At 41.2% G+C, this 20,000-nt stretch overlaps 1 protein-coding gene across 15 annotated transcripts in view; it reads left to right on the forward strand.

Annotated features, from left to right (window-relative positions):
* LOC113634796 (calcium-activated potassium channel subunit alpha-1-like) overlaps positions 1-20,000 on the forward strand; it is an 82,669-nt gene that overhangs the window by 46,527 nt on the left and 16,142 nt on the right. For 6 of the 15 annotated variants that reach the window (XR_007143666.1, XM_047817133.1, XM_047817129.1 and 3 more), the window contains exons 7-25: positions 2,939-3,014; positions 3,267-3,342; positions 3,666-3,836; positions 4,410-4,501; positions 7,708-7,818; positions 8,375-8,480; positions 8,585-8,667; positions 8,793-8,862; positions 8,999-9,154; positions 9,555-9,664; positions 9,774-9,842; positions 10,044-10,130; positions 10,643-10,719; positions 11,074-11,082; positions 16,120-16,293; positions 17,816-17,848; positions 18,689-18,791; positions 19,319-19,460; positions 19,971-20,000. The exon at positions 19,971-20,000 is cut by the window's right edge and continues 195 nt beyond it. Coding sequence is in view for 14 of the 15 variants with exons in the window: in XM_047817133.1 (XP_047673089.1) it covers positions 2,939-3,014; positions 3,267-3,342; positions 3,666-3,836; positions 4,410-4,501; positions 7,708-7,818; positions 8,375-8,480; positions 8,585-8,667; positions 8,793-8,862; positions 8,999-9,154; positions 9,555-9,664; positions 9,774-9,842; positions 10,044-10,130; positions 10,643-10,719; positions 11,074-11,082; positions 16,120-16,293; positions 17,816-17,848; positions 18,689-18,791; positions 19,319-19,460; positions 19,971-20,000 (1,775 nt within the window). In the remaining variant the exon portion in view is untranslated. Of the gene's footprint in view, positions 1-2,938; positions 3,015-3,266; positions 3,343-3,665; positions 3,837-4,409; positions 4,502-4,577; positions 4,670-7,707; positions 7,819-8,374; positions 8,481-8,584; positions 8,668-8,792; positions 8,863-8,998; positions 9,155-9,554; positions 9,665-9,773; positions 9,843-10,043; positions 10,131-10,642; positions 10,720-11,073; positions 11,083-16,119; positions 16,294-17,815; positions 17,849-18,688; positions 18,792-19,318; positions 19,461-19,970 lie in introns of all 15 variants that reach the window. The other 9 variants (XM_047817134.1, XM_047817132.1, XM_047817139.1 and 6 more) reach the window with 8 other exon arrangements.

Here is a 20,000-nt window from a genome sequence, read left to right on the forward strand (position 1 = left end):
TATTTATGCCTCTCACTCTGTCAGAATGTGAAATTTTCCTGAAATCCGTCACTAGGTTCAGGGTGAAAACTGCTGCTGTTAAACGTCTGGATTTTAGTGCAGACTGTTTTGTTTCCTGCACGACACCGAGATGCACTTTGCTCTGTGGGCATTTCATGTTTGGGAAGTTTCTAAAGCCCTGAAATTGCTTAAACATACCACCTGATTAGAGGACGATTCGAGTCACGGCTTCAGGAATCAACCCATGAGACTCAGATCTGACTCAGATTTCTGAACATCGTTCACACAATCTGAGTGTGGAGGTCTTGCTGCTCAGGAACAGAAACACGCTGCACAAATCTGGAATACAACTCCAACGGCTTCCTGAAAATCAATCCCGATTCACACTGGAATATTTGGGAAGATGAGAAGATAAGGTCTGCACCACAGGGATCAGGTTAAAGTTCTGCTTTAAGTTTAAAGTTTTTGGGAATATTCTGGAAAGTCCACCATGAAGAAGATTTCAAACAAAATATACAAAGGTGTTGAGATTATGCTGTAATTCCAAGGAAAGACAGCGTGACAGATCATAACCTGTTGTTAGGATCAGAATCATCAGATGACAAAGGACCAGAAGCTGGGAGTGAAGTCTGACTCGGTGCTGTGACGTTCCTATCCTGACCTACTGCTCGTCTAGCTTTAATATTTCACTCTTCATTATCCATGATGATCCCGACAAAGATGTTGGTGTATCGGGGGCCGGACGGAGACACGCACTCTGAGGCAGTTCATCACACTCGAAGACGCAAGAAGTCCTGTGGTGATCTGTTTCAGAACGGATACCGTGTGAAGCTGGGCCACACCCACTGCCTGGACCGAGAGGAAACCCAGAGAGACGGGGTGTATCACACACTCTCCTCCTGCTTCCGTGTTCTAGTGTACTGGGGTAAGACGTGGAACCGAATCACTCTGACCAAACAGTGCTTTAACTGTTGATTAGATTGAATAGACTGTGAGTCAGAGTGAAAGTGATTCTTTTTGATTCATTTGGTTTGGTTTGATTTCACACTTATCCTAATTTAAACAAACCAGAAAACATCTTCAGAAATTCTTCAACGAACCTTTTTTAAAGAAAAGTTAACGAAACTTTACTGAGCATGTAGACATTACAAACCCCTTGAGTGTGGAGAACATGATTCACTTCCTGCTGGTGAGTCGAGGAGTCAGAATCGAATCACTTTGTCACTTTCGAGTGTCAGATGGAGAGCTCAGGGAGATGTTCTCAGACTTGAGCATGATGGCTGTGTTCCTCTTTACTGAAAAACCTCACTGAGGGACAGATCACACCAGGGTTCTGCTTTAACACACTCATCTGAACTCACCATTTTGTGTTAATGCTGTATGTGTGTATGTAAAGTGTGTGTGTGTGTGTGTGTGTGTGTGTGTGTGTGTGTGTGTGTGTGTGTGTGTGTGTATACTGTGTGTGTGTGTGTGTATGTACTGTATACTGTGTGTGTGTCTGTATACTTTATGTGTGTATGTATACTGTGTGCGTGTGTGTGTATTCTTTGTGTGCATGTATACTGTGTGTGTTGGTATGTGTGTGCATGTGTTTATGTGACCTTCCAGTCACCTCAGCAAGGTCAGATCTTATGGAGCACATGCACCCACACTCCCCTAAAGTTCCCATCCTTTTAGCACATGGAATGTTTATGGCAGGAACTCACAGAATTTACTACGAAAGCACATATAAACACTCATGATATTTAAAATGTCCACTACAATATGTATACTGTTTATGTGTGTGTCTGTATGTATACTGTGTGTGTGTATACTGTGATATGTATATTGTGTGTGTGTGTGTGTGTCTGTATGTACTGTATACTATGTGTGTATCCATGTATACTGTGTGTGTGGAAGTATACTGTACATGAGTGTATGTATGTATACTCTGTGTGCGTGTGTGTATGTATACTGTTTGTGTGTATACTCTGTGTGTGTGTATATGTATACTGTGTGTGTGTGTGTGTGTCTGTATGTATACAGTGTGTGTCCATGTATACTGTGTGAGTGTACAGTATGTATTCTGTATGTGAGTGTGTGTGTGGTTACTGTTTGTGTATGTATAATGTTTGTGTGTGTATACTGTATGTGTCTGTATGTATGCTGTGTGTGTGTTTCTGTTTCCATGTATACAGTGTGTGTATCCATGTATACTGTCTGAGTGTATGTATACTGTCTGAGTGTATGTATACTGTATGTGTGTGTGTGTGTGTGTGTGTGTACTGTGTGCATGCATGTGTGTGTGTGTGCGTGTGTGTGTGCGTGTGTGTGTATGTATACTGTGTGCATGCATGTGTGTGTGTGTATATACTGTGTGCGTGTGTGTGTGTGTGTGTGTATGTATACTGTGTGCATGCGTGTGTGTGTGTATGTATACTGTGTGTGTGTATGTATACTGTGTGCATGCGTGTGTGTGTGTATGTATACTGTGTGTGTGTATGTATACTGTGTGCATGCGTGTGTGTGTGTGTGTGTGTGTGTGTATACTGTGTGCATGCATGTGTGTGTGTGTGTATACTGTGTGCGTGTGTGTGTGTGTGTGTGTGTGTATATGTATACTGTGTGCATGTGTGTGTGTGTGTGTGTGTGTATGTATACTGTGTGTGTATGTATACTGTGTGCATGCGTGTGTGTGTGTGTGTGTGTATACTGTGTGCATGCATGTGTGTGTGTGTGTATACTGTGTGCGTGTGTGTGTGTGTGTATATGTATACTGTGTGCATGCGTGTGTGTGTGTGTGTGTGTGTATGTATACTGTGTGTGTATGTATACTGTGTGCATGCGTGTGTGTGTGTGTGTGTGTGTGTGTGTGTGTGTGTGTGTGTGTGTGTGTGTGTGTGTGTGTGTGTATCTCACCGTGTTCTTCCTCTCCTCTTCTGTTCTTCTTGTTTCTCAGGTCTGAGGTTTCTAAGAGCCTTACGGTTGATTCAGTTCTCTGAAATATTACAGTTTCTAAACATCTTAAAAACCAGGTATGTATCACATCTCTCTTATTCTTATTCTTTCTTTCTTTCTTTCTTTCTTTCTTTCTTTCTTTCTTTCTTTCTTTCTTTCTTTCTTTCTTTCTTTCTTTCTTTCTTTCTTTCTTTCTTTCTTTTCACAGTTCAGATTTGATGATGAGGAACACAGAGGAACATTCCTACCTTTCTGTCAGAGTAACGTCAGTCAGGTGATGAATCTATGATTAAATGTTCAGTGACTTTTTATTTTTTTTATTTTTCCAGCAACTCTATAAAGTTGGTGAACTTGTGCTCCATCTTTATTAGCACATGGCTAACGGCTGCAGGCTTCATCCACCTGGTACGTGGATTTATTTATTAAAAAAATAATAGTTCTTTTGTTTTTCTATGAATATTTGACCTCTAGTGCTGTAGAGAAAAAAACAGAGATAGTGAAACTCGACAAATTCCTGAGTGTGTACTTTTATGTGAGCTTCATATTAACACCGCTGTGGAGTGAGACACGAGGAAGACGTTCAGTCATCGACATGAACAGGACACAAACGGGAGGAAATAATATTGTGTCTTTTGTGGAAAAGAACTAAAGCTGTGATTGTTTCTTCATGGTGTTCTCACATTAAAGGATAAATATCAGTCCATTTGTGACGTGTGTTTATGTTTCAGGTGGAAAATTCAGGCGATCCGTGGGAAAACTTTCAGAACTTCCAGCAACTGTCCTACTGGGAGTGTGTGTATTTACTGATGGTGACGATGTCCACCGTGGGATATGGAGACGTGTGCGCTAAAACCACGCTGGGGCGCCTCTTCATGGTCTTCTTCATCCTCGGTGGACTGGTAAAGCAAGAACTATCCCAGAAACTCTGTCTCTCTCTCTCTGTCTCTCTGTCCAGTCTCTGTTTGTTGGATTAAACATGGCTTTAAAGACTTTTTTTTTCTTCTCGTCTTCTTTCAGTTTCTGCTCCTAACCCCAAGTTTGACACAGATTTTATTTTAATTTGAACACAAAATGAAATGTTCGCTTCACTCCAGATGTTGTCGTTCAGCCAGAACGTGTTTGGTGTTTGCTTCACTTTAGCACTGGAGCTAAGATGCTAATGATGCTAACAAAGTAATGAATAAATTAGTTTCCTGATGTCATGATTAGTCTCATCGCCTGGCGTCAGACTCGAGGCGTGGCTTAAAGTTTTTTAACTCGGATAAATTTCAGAGCAAAATAAAATCGTGACAGTTTTTGGCTGATTGAATGCATTTCGGTGAAATCCAGAACATTCCATTGCTTCAACTTTTCCTGAAATATCTTTACATAAATATTTTAATCTGTCTTTAATCTTTTCCTATGAAAGACCTCCTTCTTTCGTCCTTCACCTGTTGTTCAGTCTCCTGCTCTGTCTCCTGTCCTCTCCTCAGGCCATGTTTGCCAGCTACGTGCCTGAAATCATAGAATTAATAGGAAACCGTAAGAAATATGGCGGTTCCTATAGTGCAGTAAATGGGAGAAAGTAAGTACTGTGTGTTGTGGTTCAGTTCCCGCCTGCATGCGCCCTTTGTCTTTTATTTTTTGTCTTGTGCATGTAGGCCATGTTCGCTCGCTACGTGCCAGAAATCGCTGCTCTCATCCTTAATCGACAGAAATACGGTGGGACGTATAATTCAACTCGAGGCAGAAAGTAAGTCACACCTAACCCCAACTCAAGACTTCTAAAAGACCTGTGAAAGACCTTAGGTCCCAGTCCTATATTCTTATCATTTAGGACACAGTCTTAGTGTTTAGGACACAGTCTTATAGTTTTTAGGACACAGTCTTGGTGTTTAGGACACAGCAGTCTTAGTGTTTAGGACACAGCAGTCTTAGTGTTTAGGACACACTCTTATAAATTAGGACACAGTCTTAGTTTTTAGTACACAGTCTTGGTGTTTAGGACACAGTCGTAAAGTTTCGGACACAGTCGTAAAGTTCCGGACACAGTCTTAAAGTTTAGGACACAGTCTTGTAGATTAGGGCACCGTCTTATAGTTTAGGACACAGTCTTAGGGTTTAGGACACAGTCTTGGTGTTTAGCACACATTTTTATTGTTTCGGACACAGTCTTATAGACCAGGACGCAGTGTTTAGGACGCAGTCTTGTAGTTTAGGACACAGTCTTATAGTTAGGACACAGTGTTAAGTACACAGTCTTAATGTTTAGTACATGGTCTTATAGTTCAGGACACATTCTTAGTGTTTAGGACACAGTCTTATAGATTAGGACACAGTCTTATAGAATAGGACACTGTCTTATAGAATAGGACACAGTGTTTAGGACACTGTCTTATAGAATAGGACACAGTGTTTAGGACACAATCTTGTAGTTTAGGACACAGTCTCATAGTTAGGACATAGTGTTTAGTACACAGTGTTAGTGTTTAGGACACAGTCGTAGATTATGACACAGTGTATAGGACACAGTCTTAGTGGTTAGTAAATAGTCTTAGTGTTTAGGACACAGTCGTAGATTAGGACACAGTGTTGAGTACACAGTCTTAGTGTTTAGGACACAGTCGTAGATTAGGACACAGTGTTGAGTACACAGTCTTAGTGTTTAGGACACAGTCTTTCCTCAGACAGAAAATGTCTTTGGTTCCTGTGACTCTTTTTGTGTCCTGTGCTGCCGCTTCTGCTTTATTTTAAGAGGAACCTGAAGTGTTTGTGTTAATCTGTGGCTGTAGTGTGGTGTTTGTGTTCACACTCATAGGTGATGAGTCTCATGTCTTGCTTGTAGTTTGTCTTTTGTGGATGATTTTTGGTTATTTAATTTATCACATTAACCCCAATGTGTGATTAAAGCACATGATGCTCTGTTTAAATGTAAATGGAAGAGTTTGATGTACAAGTTGCTTCTCTCTCTCTCTCTCTCTCTCTCTCTCTCTCTCTCTCTCTCTCTCTCTCTCTCTCTCTCTCTCACACACTCTCTCTCTCTCTCTCTCTCTCTCTCTCTCACACACACACAAACACACATACACACACACGCACGCACGCACGCACACACACACACACACACACACACACACACACACACATGCACACACATAAACACACACACACACACACACACTCTCACACACACTCTCACACATGTACTGATGCTTTAAAACTTTTCACACAGGAACCCATCAGACTCTGGGGTTAAAGAGTGTTGTGTGATTAGTACAGAATTAACTCATCACTAGCTCAGATTTAAGTCAGTATTAATACAGGGAGTAGTGCAGAGTGATGATGATAATGATGATGAGTATTATTATTATTATTATTATTATTATTATTATTAGTATTATTAGTATTATTATTATTATTATTATTTTAGTAGTAGTGTTGTTGTTGTTGTTGTTGTTATAAATCTAATAATCCTAGAAATAGTTAAATATAAAATAAAATAGTTCTTATTTCTGAGAGAATATGAGATATTTATTAGACTCTTATAACACAGAACACAGCAGAGCTCAGACACCAGTCCTGAAACACACTTCAGCAAAGAGATGTGTCTCAGAAACTCTTGTGTTTAGAGAGTGAGAGAAGTTCACTCCTTTATTTCTCCAGTTAGCCTGATCTGATCCTCACATTGAGGCGGTGTTAATGAAGGCCATGTTCAGGCATCTCAAACATCTCACTTAAAACTGGTGTCTCCTTTACAAAGACGACAATCCCTTCATATTAATATAATACAAAGTCCCAGATTAATATTAGTTATATATAAATGTGTATGTATTTATCCCTAATGAACAAGTCTGAGGTGACTCAGGTGACTGTGGGGAGGAAAAACTCCCTTAGATGGTAAAGGAAGGAACCTTGAGAGGAACCAGACTCAAAGGGGAACCTCATCCTCATCTGGGTGACACTGGGGGTGTGATTATATAACCTCATCCTCATCTGGGTGACACTGGGGGTGTGATTATATAACCTCATCCTCATCTGGGTGACACTGGGGGTGTGATTATATAACCTCATCCTCATCTGGGTGACACTGGGGGTGTGATTATATAACCTCATCCTCATCTGGGTGACACTGGGGTTGTGATTATATAACCTCATCCTCATCTGGGTGACACTGGGGGTGTGATTATATAACCTCATCCTCATCTGGGTGACACTGGGGGTGTGATTATATATATACAGTCTGATAAATGTTGTAGTGATGTAAAAGTCCACACAGAGTTCACATCTCCTCTTTAGTGTCACAGAGTCTAACTGGAGTCTAACAATTGTGAGTTCGGTCTGATGTAAGAGAGCACAATATTATGGGATGTATTATGTGTATGCCTGACTAAAGAGATGAGTTTTTAATCTACATTTAAACTGGGAAAGTGTGTCTGAGCCCCGAACACTATCAGGAAGACTATTCCAAAGTTTGGGAGCTAAATAAGAAAACGCTCTACCACCTTTAGTAGACTTAGATATTCTGGGAACTAGCAGAAGTCCTGAGTTTTGTGATCTCAGAGAGCGTGAAGGATTGTAACGTGTTAGAAGACTAGTTAGATACATGGGAGCTAAACCATTAAGAGCCTTGTAAAACACCATGTCCACATGGAGCCTTTATTTTTATGTTGTATGACGTCAACAGATTCAAGGAGGAAGAATCCATTTTTTTTCCGTCAGGAAGTCTCAGACTCGGAGCTCCATCTGAGAAGCTGGTGTTTCTCATCCTGATTGTTGGTGTGTTTGATTTCACAGGCACATTGTGGTGTGTGGTCACATCACTCTGGAAAGTGTTTCTAACTTCCTCAAAGACTTCCTTCACAAGGACAGGGACGATGTCAATGTAGAAATTGTTTTTCTCCATAAGTAAGTGCACAGTGTTTATACTAGATGTTCACTAGGACCGGGGCTTTAAGCTCCGCCCACTCCTTCAAACTGTCTGTCTGTCGCACTGTGATTTACATATTAATGACCTTTATAAAGAGAAGAATCACACACTGTGTAAATTTGTAAATTCAAAATAATATATTATAAATTATACATTTACATGAATTAGAATACTAGATGTTTTTTTCTAAACCAATTAATTAAAAGCTTTATTTGCTAAAATAAATCAACATCAATGTCCAATATTAGAAGATTGTTGAAGATCTCTGAGGGCGGAGTCAATGCAAATAGGCTATTTTTAATCATTTATTCCGTCTATTTCATCACTTAAATAGTCATTTTTAAGATTTGTTTGTTAAATTTAATTTTATTTAGAAGCCACAGACTATTTTACACTTTTATAACTTCACCAGAACTTGTGAACGAATGAAGTATAGATACATTTTTTATCTAAATGCATAAAGAATCATTTTTAATTTTAATTAAATTGTTGATGTAGTTTTTTGTTTCTTTCTTTCTTTCTATTTTTTCGCAGTATTTCCCCTAATCTTGAGTTGGAAGCCTTGTTCAAGCGCCACTTCACTCAGGTAGAGTTCTACCAGGGTTCCGTCCTGAATCCACATGACCTGGCCCGAGTCAAGGTACTAAAGTCGAACCTGTCTATGATCATGTGAGTTTGAAGCCTTCAGCCTTCGATGATGTGTGATTAAATCTCACATTTCTCCTGTTTGTATTTGTTATAAAGATCGAGTCAGCAGACGCATGTTTAATTTTAGCTAATAAATACTGCGCGGACCCCGACGCCGAGGACGCGTCCAACATCATGAGGTGAGACATGCTCATGAACCTGAGAAACGTGTGGATTTCTCCTGATGATGATGTATGGAGTCTCATGAGGCAGGAGGTCCAACACTGATGCATCATCACTGCTTGTGTTTTTTTTTTTCCATCAGAGTGATATCTATAAAAAACTACCACCCGAAGATCCGCGTCATCACGCAGATGCTGCAGTATCACAATAAGGTAGACGTCTGAGTCCAGGATGTTCTCATGATAATGTCTTCTCCTGCTGCTGCGACTCACTACAGTGTCGTGTTAGTGATGTTGAGGTGGAAGTGGAGCTTACTGGATTTGGGATTGTGTGTTTTTCTGTTTACAGGCTCACTTGTTGAACATTCCGAGCTGGAACTGGAAGGAAGGTGATGATGCGATTTGTCTGGCGGAGCTGAAGCTGGGATTCATCGCTCAGAGCTGCCTAGCGCAGGGGCTCTCCACCATGCTGGCTAATCTCTTCTCCATGAGGTCTTTCATTAAGGTAACACCTACAATCTCTCTTCACCTGAGGAACACCACAAGGCTACTCTTCATCTACTGCAGCATGTGTTCATGGTTACATTCTCACTTTGGTTATCGCAGCTACAGAAACTTCCCTCACCAGCAAAGAGCGGTAGCTTATTAGTGAGAAATGTAAAGCAGTGTAAACTCGTCTGTCCTGAAGATATCAGCTTCACCTCTGACTGTTCCACACCACTGACACTGGAGACTCCTTCACCACATCGCACTGCATCTTCATATCAGCAATATTTACAGTTTATTATTAGCACATTATCTGCTGTTACTTTAGAAATGCTGGCGTATTAGAGCGAGTGCATTAATTATGAATAAACCCCATTTTGATGAGTTTTCTGTCTTCGTGTGCGATGTGATGATTTTAGATTGAAGAGGACACGTGGCAGAAGTATTACCTGGAAGGAGTAGCTAATGAAATGTACACCGAGTTCCTGTCCAGTGCCTTTGTGGGTTTATCCTTCCCCATGGTGTGTGAGTAAGTAGATTTATTATTACTCCACTTCACGATTCAGAACGTGTTCCTGCTCTGTTCCCATACACGTCCGCGGTCTGTACACAGCACATGTTTTTTTTTTCTTATGTAGGATTTGTTATGTGAAGCTGAAGCTCCTCCTGATAGCCATCGAGTATAAAACTGATCAGAGAGAGAGCAGGTCAGTGCTACGCTAATTTACCTGCTAAATCTTTTACAGACTACTGTATAAAACTTATGGATGTTTACCTTTAAAAATCTGACCTTAAAATGAGTCTCGTGTTAACATTTAGAGAATAAATCTGTATATAAAGTGTAATTAATTCTATTGTGTCTTTTTATGGTGTGTGTGTGTGTGTGTGTGTGTGTGTGTGTGTTGCAGTACACTCATTAACCCAGGCAATCATGTGAAGATGCATGAAGGAACTCTGGGTTTCTTTATTGCCAGCGATGCCAAAGAAGTAAAGAGGTACATTGTGGATCTTCTGAGCTCCACATTATTGTTAGGTTGCCAGATATTTCTTGAGTAGTGACACCCAGGTTGAAGGTTTTTAAGTTTTCCTAGATCATCGTCTTTAAAAACAAACCCTCACCTTTAACCTCATATAACTAATATATATTTTTTCTCAGCTGACTAATTGTAGTGTGATGGAAAATTAATATAAAAGTGTCAGTGAGACGATGGCGAGTGTTGAAATCTATGTAATATTATAAGGTGTATTTATTCATCCACACTCACTCGAGTGGACTAAGGATATATCTTAATGTCCAAGCAGGATGTTGCAGCACTTACATTTTTGTACACACTACACATAGTAATAAAAAAGTGCCCAGAGTTTGAGTGATAAACTGCCCCAGTGCACATTTGTTACCCTCACACCTGTTACTTACACTGTACTGTTCCTAACCATTCTTAACCATCATACTTAACTCTGAATACGAATCTTATTCTGAAGCTCTGACGTCTTTCCATCTCCTCAGAGCTCTTTACTACTGCAAAGCTTGTCATGATGACATCACAGACCCGAAAAGGATAAAGAAGTGCGGATGCAAACGACGTAAGTTACGATGACGACCGAGATGCTTCCATGTCTACAGTAGGGTTCAGTCCACCAGATTTATACACTTTCGGGGAACAAACAATAGGTTCTTTGTGGGTTTTTGTAATGGTTAATAAAGAGGATGTGTGCCCTTTGTGATCGTGTAGCACTTGAACGAGTAGAACTTTTAAAGGTTCCACCATGTACAGTACCACGCTCACTACAGTGATCATTTGTTATGTTGTGATCTGAAGTGTCTCACATGAAGGAAGTCTAATCCATTCTTCTTCATTAATTTGTTGACATTTCTGACATGTTCCTGCTTCAATGCTGCTGTGGAAATGCCTTGATCTTATGGTTCGTGTCTGTTAGTGACATTTTGTGAGTAAACTTTGCTCTTTTCTCTCCTGTGAAGGTTGCACATGGTTCTGGTTGATACTGTTACTGCATGTAATCTTCTGCTTTCTACACCCTCGCTAGACTGGACATTGTTACTATCGGAAGGTCTCCCTAAGGGTGTAAAATGTTGTAATAATTATTTATTATAAATAAATTCTAGTCCTGTTGTCTGTACTCTCTATATCTTAGAAGCAAAAGCTGTTGGAAGCCTTGCATGACCTCGACGTTCATGATGCATGATGCATGAACTCAAGTTTGTTCAATGCTACTGTACAACTGAACATCTTCTGAAAATGCCTCTCTGCTCACGGAACCCCAACTCGTATGGGTCGAGCTCATTTTGCCCTAATTGTTCTGTCATTCATGTTAGCTTACACCAAATATCTGTTCCCTCTGTAGATCAGCTGTCCATAGGGTTCATCCCTTTTTAGATTTCCCAATAGTTCTGTAGTTCATCAGAAGTTAAGGCTGGGTTCCTCTATAGCAACCTCTAATTCTAGTACTAGGTTCTTCTGTAGTTCCCTTGCATTTTAGGAATAGCTTCCTCTATATTTGCTTAATTCTTCATGGTTCAATCCAAGGTGTCTTTCTAGTTCTCAAGTTCTTCATTGTTCATAGTGCTGCTTAATTCTGGAGATTTTCAATATTGGGTCTGTCCATATATTGTAGTCCTTCATGACTCAATTCAGGGACTTTCTTTAGTTTTGTGGTTCTTCAGGACTTATATTTGGGCCTCAAAAGATCTGGAGTTCCTCAGGGCCCAGTGTTAAGTATGCTTATAGTTTAATTAACTCTTCTTACACAAAATCACTCCACAGAAATGGCCCTTGTGGGTTTGAATAAGAAGCTTAATTTCACTAAATCAGCCAAGCTTTTGTTTGTCTTCATTCGCTTTGACCTCATATGAGCAACACAAGGCTCTCCTGTTCATCCTCACAAGCCTTGGAATTACCCAGAGGAGTGGTCCTAGCTGGAATAAATGGAAAGGATCCATATCTGCTTCATGCAGACTCATCATTGGTGTCCCCCAAGGTTTAGTGCTGGGTTCCTCCACCACTGTTATGCTGATTAACTCATTCACTCATGTTCTGCTTGGATCTTATGAGGGATGATGAAACTAAACCCCAGCAATGCTGAGCTGATGTTCATCACTGGAGATGTTGTGATCTCCCTGGACAATCTTGAATCATGTCAGCTGGAACATAACACTGAACACTGGGATAGTTCTGAACTATCCTTGTCTGCTGACTTTATGAACCTTTGAACCTATGAACCTGGCATTGCAGGTTTCTCTTTTACAACAAGCAGTATCTGATGATTTCTATCCACAGAGGCCACTGGAATGCTGAGTCAGTCCCTCAGCATAGACCAGTTTAAACAGTTTAGGCTCTGGGTTGATGCACTGAAAGTCATAGTTTAAGCCCCAGAACCAACAATCTGCCTGTGTTGGGCCCTTGAGCAAGGCCCTTAACCATCTCTGATAAAGATGTGCTTTATCATGGCTGACCCTGAGCTCTGACCCCAACCTCCATTAGCTGAGATATTTGAAGAAAAGGATTTCCCCTTTAGATACCAGACTCCTACTACTAATATAGCCCCAAATTCTTCCTCACTCTTCAATGCTGTGTTCTCCCCACCTTAGATCCAAGGTGGGGTGCCATGGATGGCAGCCTCGGTACGACTCTCTCTGGTTCTTTTTGTTTACTTTCTGTGTGTTTGGTCACCCTATCGTGATAACTTACACCAGATAAGAACTGCTTAACATCGGGAATTTCACTCCAGACAAACCCGGAAAGCTTTTTGGAAGTCTTACTTGGAGGAGCAGCTATGCTCTATGGAACATGAAGGAGGCGCCGGTGCGCTAGTGAAGCTGCAAGAGATTGGATTTAGAACTGCGCTCCCATCGATTCAGCTGGCGAACCTTCACGCATTGCTGAAGAAAATGATTCTTCTCAACGGAACAAACAAAGACTTTTCACGCTCTCTGTTTTACCAAAACTTGGCTCAGTCACTCAATCCCGGACAGTGGATTACTTCTCTCGGGCTTCCACTTACACCGAGCGGATCGCGTAATGGAGCTATCGGGTAAAATGAAAGGCGTCGGAATCTGCTTCTACATTAACAAACGTTGGTGTACAAATGTCACAGTGATGAATAAATACTGCAGCCCAAACCTGGAATCACAGTTTATAAACTGTAAAATCCCTTTTATTTACTGTGGGAATTCTCCTCATTCATTCTGCCCAGAGTTTACATCCCAGCGTAGGCCAACGTGAGTGATGCACTGCAAAACCTGGCAAACCAAATATCAGGCTTGGAGCAAAATAATCCAGATTCTCTTTTTTATTATCCTTGTAGACTTTAACAGAGCTAAAACTAACACTTGAACTTCCAAAATACAGACAGCATATAAATTGTCCCAAAAGGGAGAAAAATACACTGGATCATTGCTGCACAGTTCTTAAGGACACATATGGCTCTGTACCCAGGGCAGCATTGGGGAACTCTGATCACTGCTTGGTTGATCTTATTCCAACATACAGGCAGAAATTAAATCTACTAAACCTGTAGTAAAAACAGTGAAGAGATGGATTAGTGAGGCAATGCAGGAACTACAAGACTGTACTGACTGCACTGATTGGAGTATGTTTGAGGCTGGAACTGACAGCCTGGATGAACTGACTGACACTGTGACATCTTACATCAGCTTTTGTAAAGACGTTTGTGTGCCAACCAAAACCTTTTGCAAGTACAGTAACAACAAGTCATGGTTCACAGCCAAACTGAAAAAACTTTAACATGCCAATTGAGATGCCTACAGAGGGGTGGACAAAGCTCTGTATAAGCAGGCCAGGAATATACTGACAAAGGAGATCAGAATAGCCAAAAGACGATACTCTGCAAAGCTGAAAAGCAGGTTTTCAGCTAACAATTCTGCATCAGTGTCTAAAGGCCTGCAAGACACCACAAACTACAAGAGATCAATCCCCAACACACACTTTAACATCTCCTCCCAGCACTCAAGTTGTGCTCACGATTTGTGAAGAGGATGTGAATCGGCTCTTTCAGAGACAGAAGACAAGGAAATCTCCCGGCACAGACAGGGTCTCCCCTCTGCCCCCTTTTCCACCAGAAAGAACCGGGTGCTGGTTCAGAGCTAGTGCTGGTGTTGGTTCGAAGTTGGTTCCACTGGCGAGCCTTCTATGAACCGATTTGCCTTTCCATGGGCTATAGAGTTATCACAGAGCCGAGTGTGATGTCACTGTATACAACGTTATACAACTGAATGACTACAGGCCTGTCGCTCTGACATCTGTTGTAATGTAGACTTTTGAACAGCTGGTATTGGTCCAGCTAAAGACTGTCACAGAACAGATGCTGGATCACCTACAGTTTGCCAACCAAGCAAACAGGTCAGTGGACGACACATCGGACTGCACTACATTCTGCAACACCTGGACTGGCCAGGGACAGATGCCCGGATTTTGTTTGTTGACTTCAGTTCAGCCTTTAACACAATGATTTCGGAAATTCTCCACTCCAAACTCCTGAGGCTCATTATCACTATACCCCCTTCCATCTGTCAGTGGATCACCAGCTTCCTGACAGGCAGGAAACAACAGGTGAGACTAGGAGGTGTCACCTCCAGCATTCGGACAATCAGCACTGGCTCCCCAACAGGGATGTGTCCTCTCCCCACTGCTATTCTCCCTCTACACTAATGACTGCACTTCAAGTGACCCAACTGTTAACCTCCTGAAGTTTGCAGAGGATACTACGCTCATCGGTCTCATCCAAGATGGTGATGAGTCTGCATACTGGCAGGAGGTGACCACTGCCCCTTCACACCCTGGACACCAACTCTTTCAGCTCCTCCCTTCTCTCAGGCGCTGCAGAACTTTGTTTACTAAAACTCCCAGACACAGGAACAGTTACTTACCCCAGACAATCACCCTGATTAACACCTCACCATCATTATATTCACTGCTTCATATCTATAAGTGCTGCATTATCAGGACCATCAGTCATCACATCATCTGTATATATTACACACTACTGTACTACTGTATATTGTACAATATTGTTATTTGCACTATCATGCACTTCTCACACTTTATGTACATAACTGATCTGTCATATATTCTGTATTTATATTTAATACTCATAATGTCTATATTGTATCACATCGTCTGCATTGTCTTGTATAGTATAGTGTTATTTACGTCTGTACTTTTGAGAGTCACAAACAGCTGGAAAAGTTTCTTGTGTGTGTCAACATCAACACACTTGGCCAATAAACCTGATTCTTATTCTGGCTACATGGAGCCACCTGCATCACATCTAAAACACCATAAAGAAATAAACAGACCAGCACCTGCCCCTCTGAAGGTTTTTCACACCCCAGTCTGGACCTGTATCAACACTGTAGCAGCATCCATCATCCCTCAAGATAAAAGGAAGACCTGCATCCAGACTCTTTTCTGTTCTTGATTGGTGGAAAGGAGAAAATGTTTGAATTTGGGTTTACTTTCCCTGCTGTCCTCACCTCTCTCTAACAGGGTTTTTATTTGATGGGAATTTTAATTAAACCTGAGGATTTGTTTTAGATACAGACAACAAAGTGATAGTTTCAAATTATAGTGTGTCGCTGTAGATATTTGGCTCATTAGTTCTGTAGTTTTCTTTAGGGCTCAACATTGGGACCCTTTGTAGTTCTTCAGGGTTCAGGGTTTAATATGAGGTTTATTGATCTTTAAGACTCGATATCAGGACTGCTTCAATATTTCATCAGGGCTTATCTTCGGGTTCTCAGTTCTTTATTGTTTAATACGTTTGTCTTCTTATTGTGTCTTCAAATATCAGTACTGAAATATTCATTTCTGTGGTTCTTCGAGACCCATTAATGGATTTATCTGTAGATTTGACGTTCTTTAGCACTCAATACTGAATCTTTCTGTACTTCTAAGTTCCTCATTTATCTTCTCCTCTTATTCTCTTTATGCATGTCTATGACTTCAGCCAAGATGACAGGCAGCCGCCGAATGCGACTAGTGTGTTGTTTATGTTGCGGCGAGGCTGAGCACGGCTGCTCGTGCACATCTCGCAGCACACGTAGTAATGTGGAGACTCCTCCGTGCGCCCTGCCTCTTTCTCCCGTCTCTGTTAGTGATAAGTTGGCCGCTTTACGTTCCTGTAAGTCCGTCCATGGTCGTCTCTGACCTAAACGTGTCCATCATGACGCTGAGGCTGTGCTTTTAGTACACTGGCATGTGCAGGTGTTTAGTAGCTGCGAGCTTCTGGCTGTTTAATCGCATGTTTTATGTTTGTATGTCTAACACACTGATCCTACTTTATACATTCTGATGTACTGATGAATTAACATGCTTTATTTATTTACATACTTTAACAAAAGCAGTTATTCACTTCCTCATTCAAAGAGCAGAGTGTTATCTAATCAGCCGTTATGCTTTTGCTATTATCTTTACATCATTGGGCCTTATTTATCAAACGGGACATGAACAGATTCTTCTGTAAAGGAGCAGTTACACACAAAAAAATGTGTTTTTGATGAAAAGTTAATTTGTTGGGAAGATGTCCATTTAAGGAGATTCACTAATATAACGAGAAGGTAGAATGGTGAGATCGTTCAGATGTCGATGAGTTACTGTGATTGTTGTATACAGAGTACAGTCAAGTTAAAATATTTATTACAATTACACCAATTTAATCAACATAATATTATTAATGGGGTCACGGTGACTTAGCGGTTAGCACGTTCGCCTCACACCTCCAGGGTCGGGGGTTCGATTCCCGCCCCCACCTTGTGTGTGTGGAGTTTGCATGTTCTCCCCGTGCCTCGGGGGTTTCCTCCGGGTACTCCGGTTTCCTCCCCCGGTCCAAAGACATGCATGGTAGGTTGATTGGCATCTCTGGAAAATTGTCCGTAGTGTGTGAGTGTGTGAGTGAATAAGAGTGTGTGTGTGTACCCTGTGATGGGTTGGCACTCCGTCCAGGGTGTATCCTGCCTCGATGCCCGATGACGCCTGAGATAGGCACAGGCTCCCCGTGACCCGAGAAGTTCGGATAAGCGGTAGAAGATGAATGAATGAATGAGTTTCATATTAATGACTTTAAAGCAAGCCATTTAAAATCTGTGAACCATATATTTTTTTGGGATAGAAGTAATGGCACATTTTAACAGGAGCGTGTGCTGCATTACTGGACGTTTTAGCACATGCATTTACATTTCTGGCATTTGGCAGACACCATTATACATCTGAGCAATTGAGGGACCCAGCAGTGGCAGCTTGTTGGTCCTGGGATTTGAACTCTCAACCTTCATACATCTTAACCACTAAGCTACTATTTCCCCTGCCACATAAAGGGGGCGCTCTTTCACCTTTGTTGTTTTCTTACTTCAAATGGGTTTTGGAGTTGTGGCTAAATCTAAACACGGATAGGTTTGACGATGTATCAGCGGAAAATTACGTAAATATGTTGGGAATTTTTAGTTAAGTTCAGCAGTAAAAAACTTTACGTGACTTTTCACTGCTACCGTAGTAAAAGGTGATAAATGAGGCCCGACGTTAGCACCACATTTAGTTGCTGGCTGTAGTTTAATTTTTAGATCGAACCTGCTTTTAATGACTAACACCATTTCACTGCAGTATATTCTGTCCTCCTTCTCGTAACATTATCTTTGCATTCTTCTCAGCTAAAAGTAACTATAACGGATATATCAAATCGAGTAAGTATCCCTTTTCTTCTTTTCCTCTAACTGGCCTTGTGTCTGTTGTTATTGCTTTGTCCTGTTTCTTTCTTTACGTTTACACCCTAGTGTTACGTCATAGTCTTAGGTCTTAGTTATGTTTTAGTCGCCATGTCAGTAAAGGATGAGATAAAGCACTGAATAAACCTCATAGGCTCAGACACTCAGCCTGCCCCAGGGCCTGCTGGGAAAATGTCAGTGTGAAGTACAGATATCACTCCAGATCCCATCCAGCAGCTGTGTAAGACTGAGAGAGGTGTGTGTGTGCCTTTAAACCCCAGTCACACTAACACACAGTTCTGTAGTGATGGACTCACTGTGACCTCACTGAAGAACATCACGCCCCCCGAGGGGACACTGGATTACTGAGCGAAGACTCCTTCTATAATTATCGTTTCCTTACAGGAGATGGTGTTCATCGTCCATGTGAATGAGCTGTTGCTATGGAAACGACAGCGTACGATATAAAGCTGTGATTTACCGCCGCCGTGTTACCTGAGCTACCTGTAATCATACAGCAGAGGGCGACGTTAATGTCTCTCATTAGACGAGTTCTCTATTCAGTGCTAAAGTGACAGTATTCGTTTCGTTTTCTGTACTGGGAACTGAACCCCTTGTGAAATATATAAATATATATACGATATATGTACGTTTTTGTGTAACTTGTTTCCTCAAATAACCTGAAGCTGTTATTGCTGAAAATAATTTTACTCCCACATCAGTTAATGTTAGCTGAATTTGATGTGTTACTGTATGTCATTGTTGTGTGACACGTTTTACACCTGCTGATTTCACCCTGCTGTGATGTTCACCGTGTAGCGATGGACGCCCCGGTGGTGCAGCAGTCCACTCTGTCACCTAAGAAAAAACCACGCAATGGAGGAATGAGAACTTCACCAAACTGCTCTCCAAAAACTATACGGTGAGAAGATCACACACATGACCTATGAGCTCGTGTGTATCCAGTCATTTATCCAGGCATTGAATCTGAGGCCCTTTATGTTTAAAATGACTGTGCAACTCTTGTTGAACATCTGGATCAGTGTTATTCCTGCTCACCAAAAGCTGTAGTAACTTTGGGAGGTTTGTTGTGGCCAAACTACAAACTGTAGTTTGTTGTGGCCAGAGACAAGTGAGACCCAGAGAGAGATGTTCTCCATATCTAAAGCACTAAAGTTACAGAGATGTTGAGTAAATCAGACGAGGGTCACGGACTGGACCAGGATGGAACGTCTCGGATCAGATTACGTCACGTTAATTGGACTAAAGGATAGTTAATTACTGGAAATTCTGGGCTCAGGGGAATGTCTACTAAGTTCTGACAGCTACAGCCTGTGGACAGGACTGGTCCTTTGGAGCAGGTGGAATTAGTCAGACTTTTAACCTTTTTTTTTGTTAGCTAACAAAAATCATACTTAATTATGGTTTTGTTCTACATGTTGATCTCAGACTCTTGTCAATGTCCAGACACGACCCTGTGTTGATCCCCAGCCACGATCAGATGGAGACGATGGATGATAACGTGAAGAGGTACGACTCTACCGGAATGTTCCACTGGTGTCCATCAAGAGACATTGAGAAGGTCGTACTGGTGAGTAAGAGTGTGATGTCTGTCACTGTAGAACAACTCCAGGAGCGATTACAGGACTCGGTGACGCAGGAAAGGACTGCAGTGTTAAGTGAAAATACAGAGGTTTTAGTGAGATTGATCAGATTTAATGAAACAATTGAGATTGATCAGTTACCATGACAACAGGGTAATTACAACAGCAGGAAAGTAAAGGACAAAATGAAACTTTGAACGTAATTATTTATTGAATTATTTAATTATTTTAGGACAAGCTTTGCGTTATTTTTGCTGCCATGTAGGTTTATATTTCTATTTATTTATAAAATAATTATTATATGCACACAGTGTGTGGCCAAAAGTTTGTGCACCCTGACCAGAACGTCCGTGTCTGTGTTGGACATTTCACGCTGGACGTTCACACGTCAATGAACAAGTGTATAATTATGTTTTACTTTTACTGCCATATTAGATTACATTTTTTTTTTTAGATTTTACACTTTTTTCTATCAGCACATGTTTTTTTATCCTCAGACTCGTAGTGAAGCAGCCATGACGGTTCTA

Source organism: Tachysurus fulvidraco, chromosome 8 (genome assembly GCF_022655615.1).
Source record: "Tachysurus fulvidraco isolate hzauxx_2018 chromosome 8, HZAU_PFXX_2.0, whole genome shotgun sequence".
Lineage (NCBI taxonomy): Eukaryota > Metazoa > Chordata > Actinopteri > Siluriformes > Bagridae > Tachysurus > Tachysurus fulvidraco.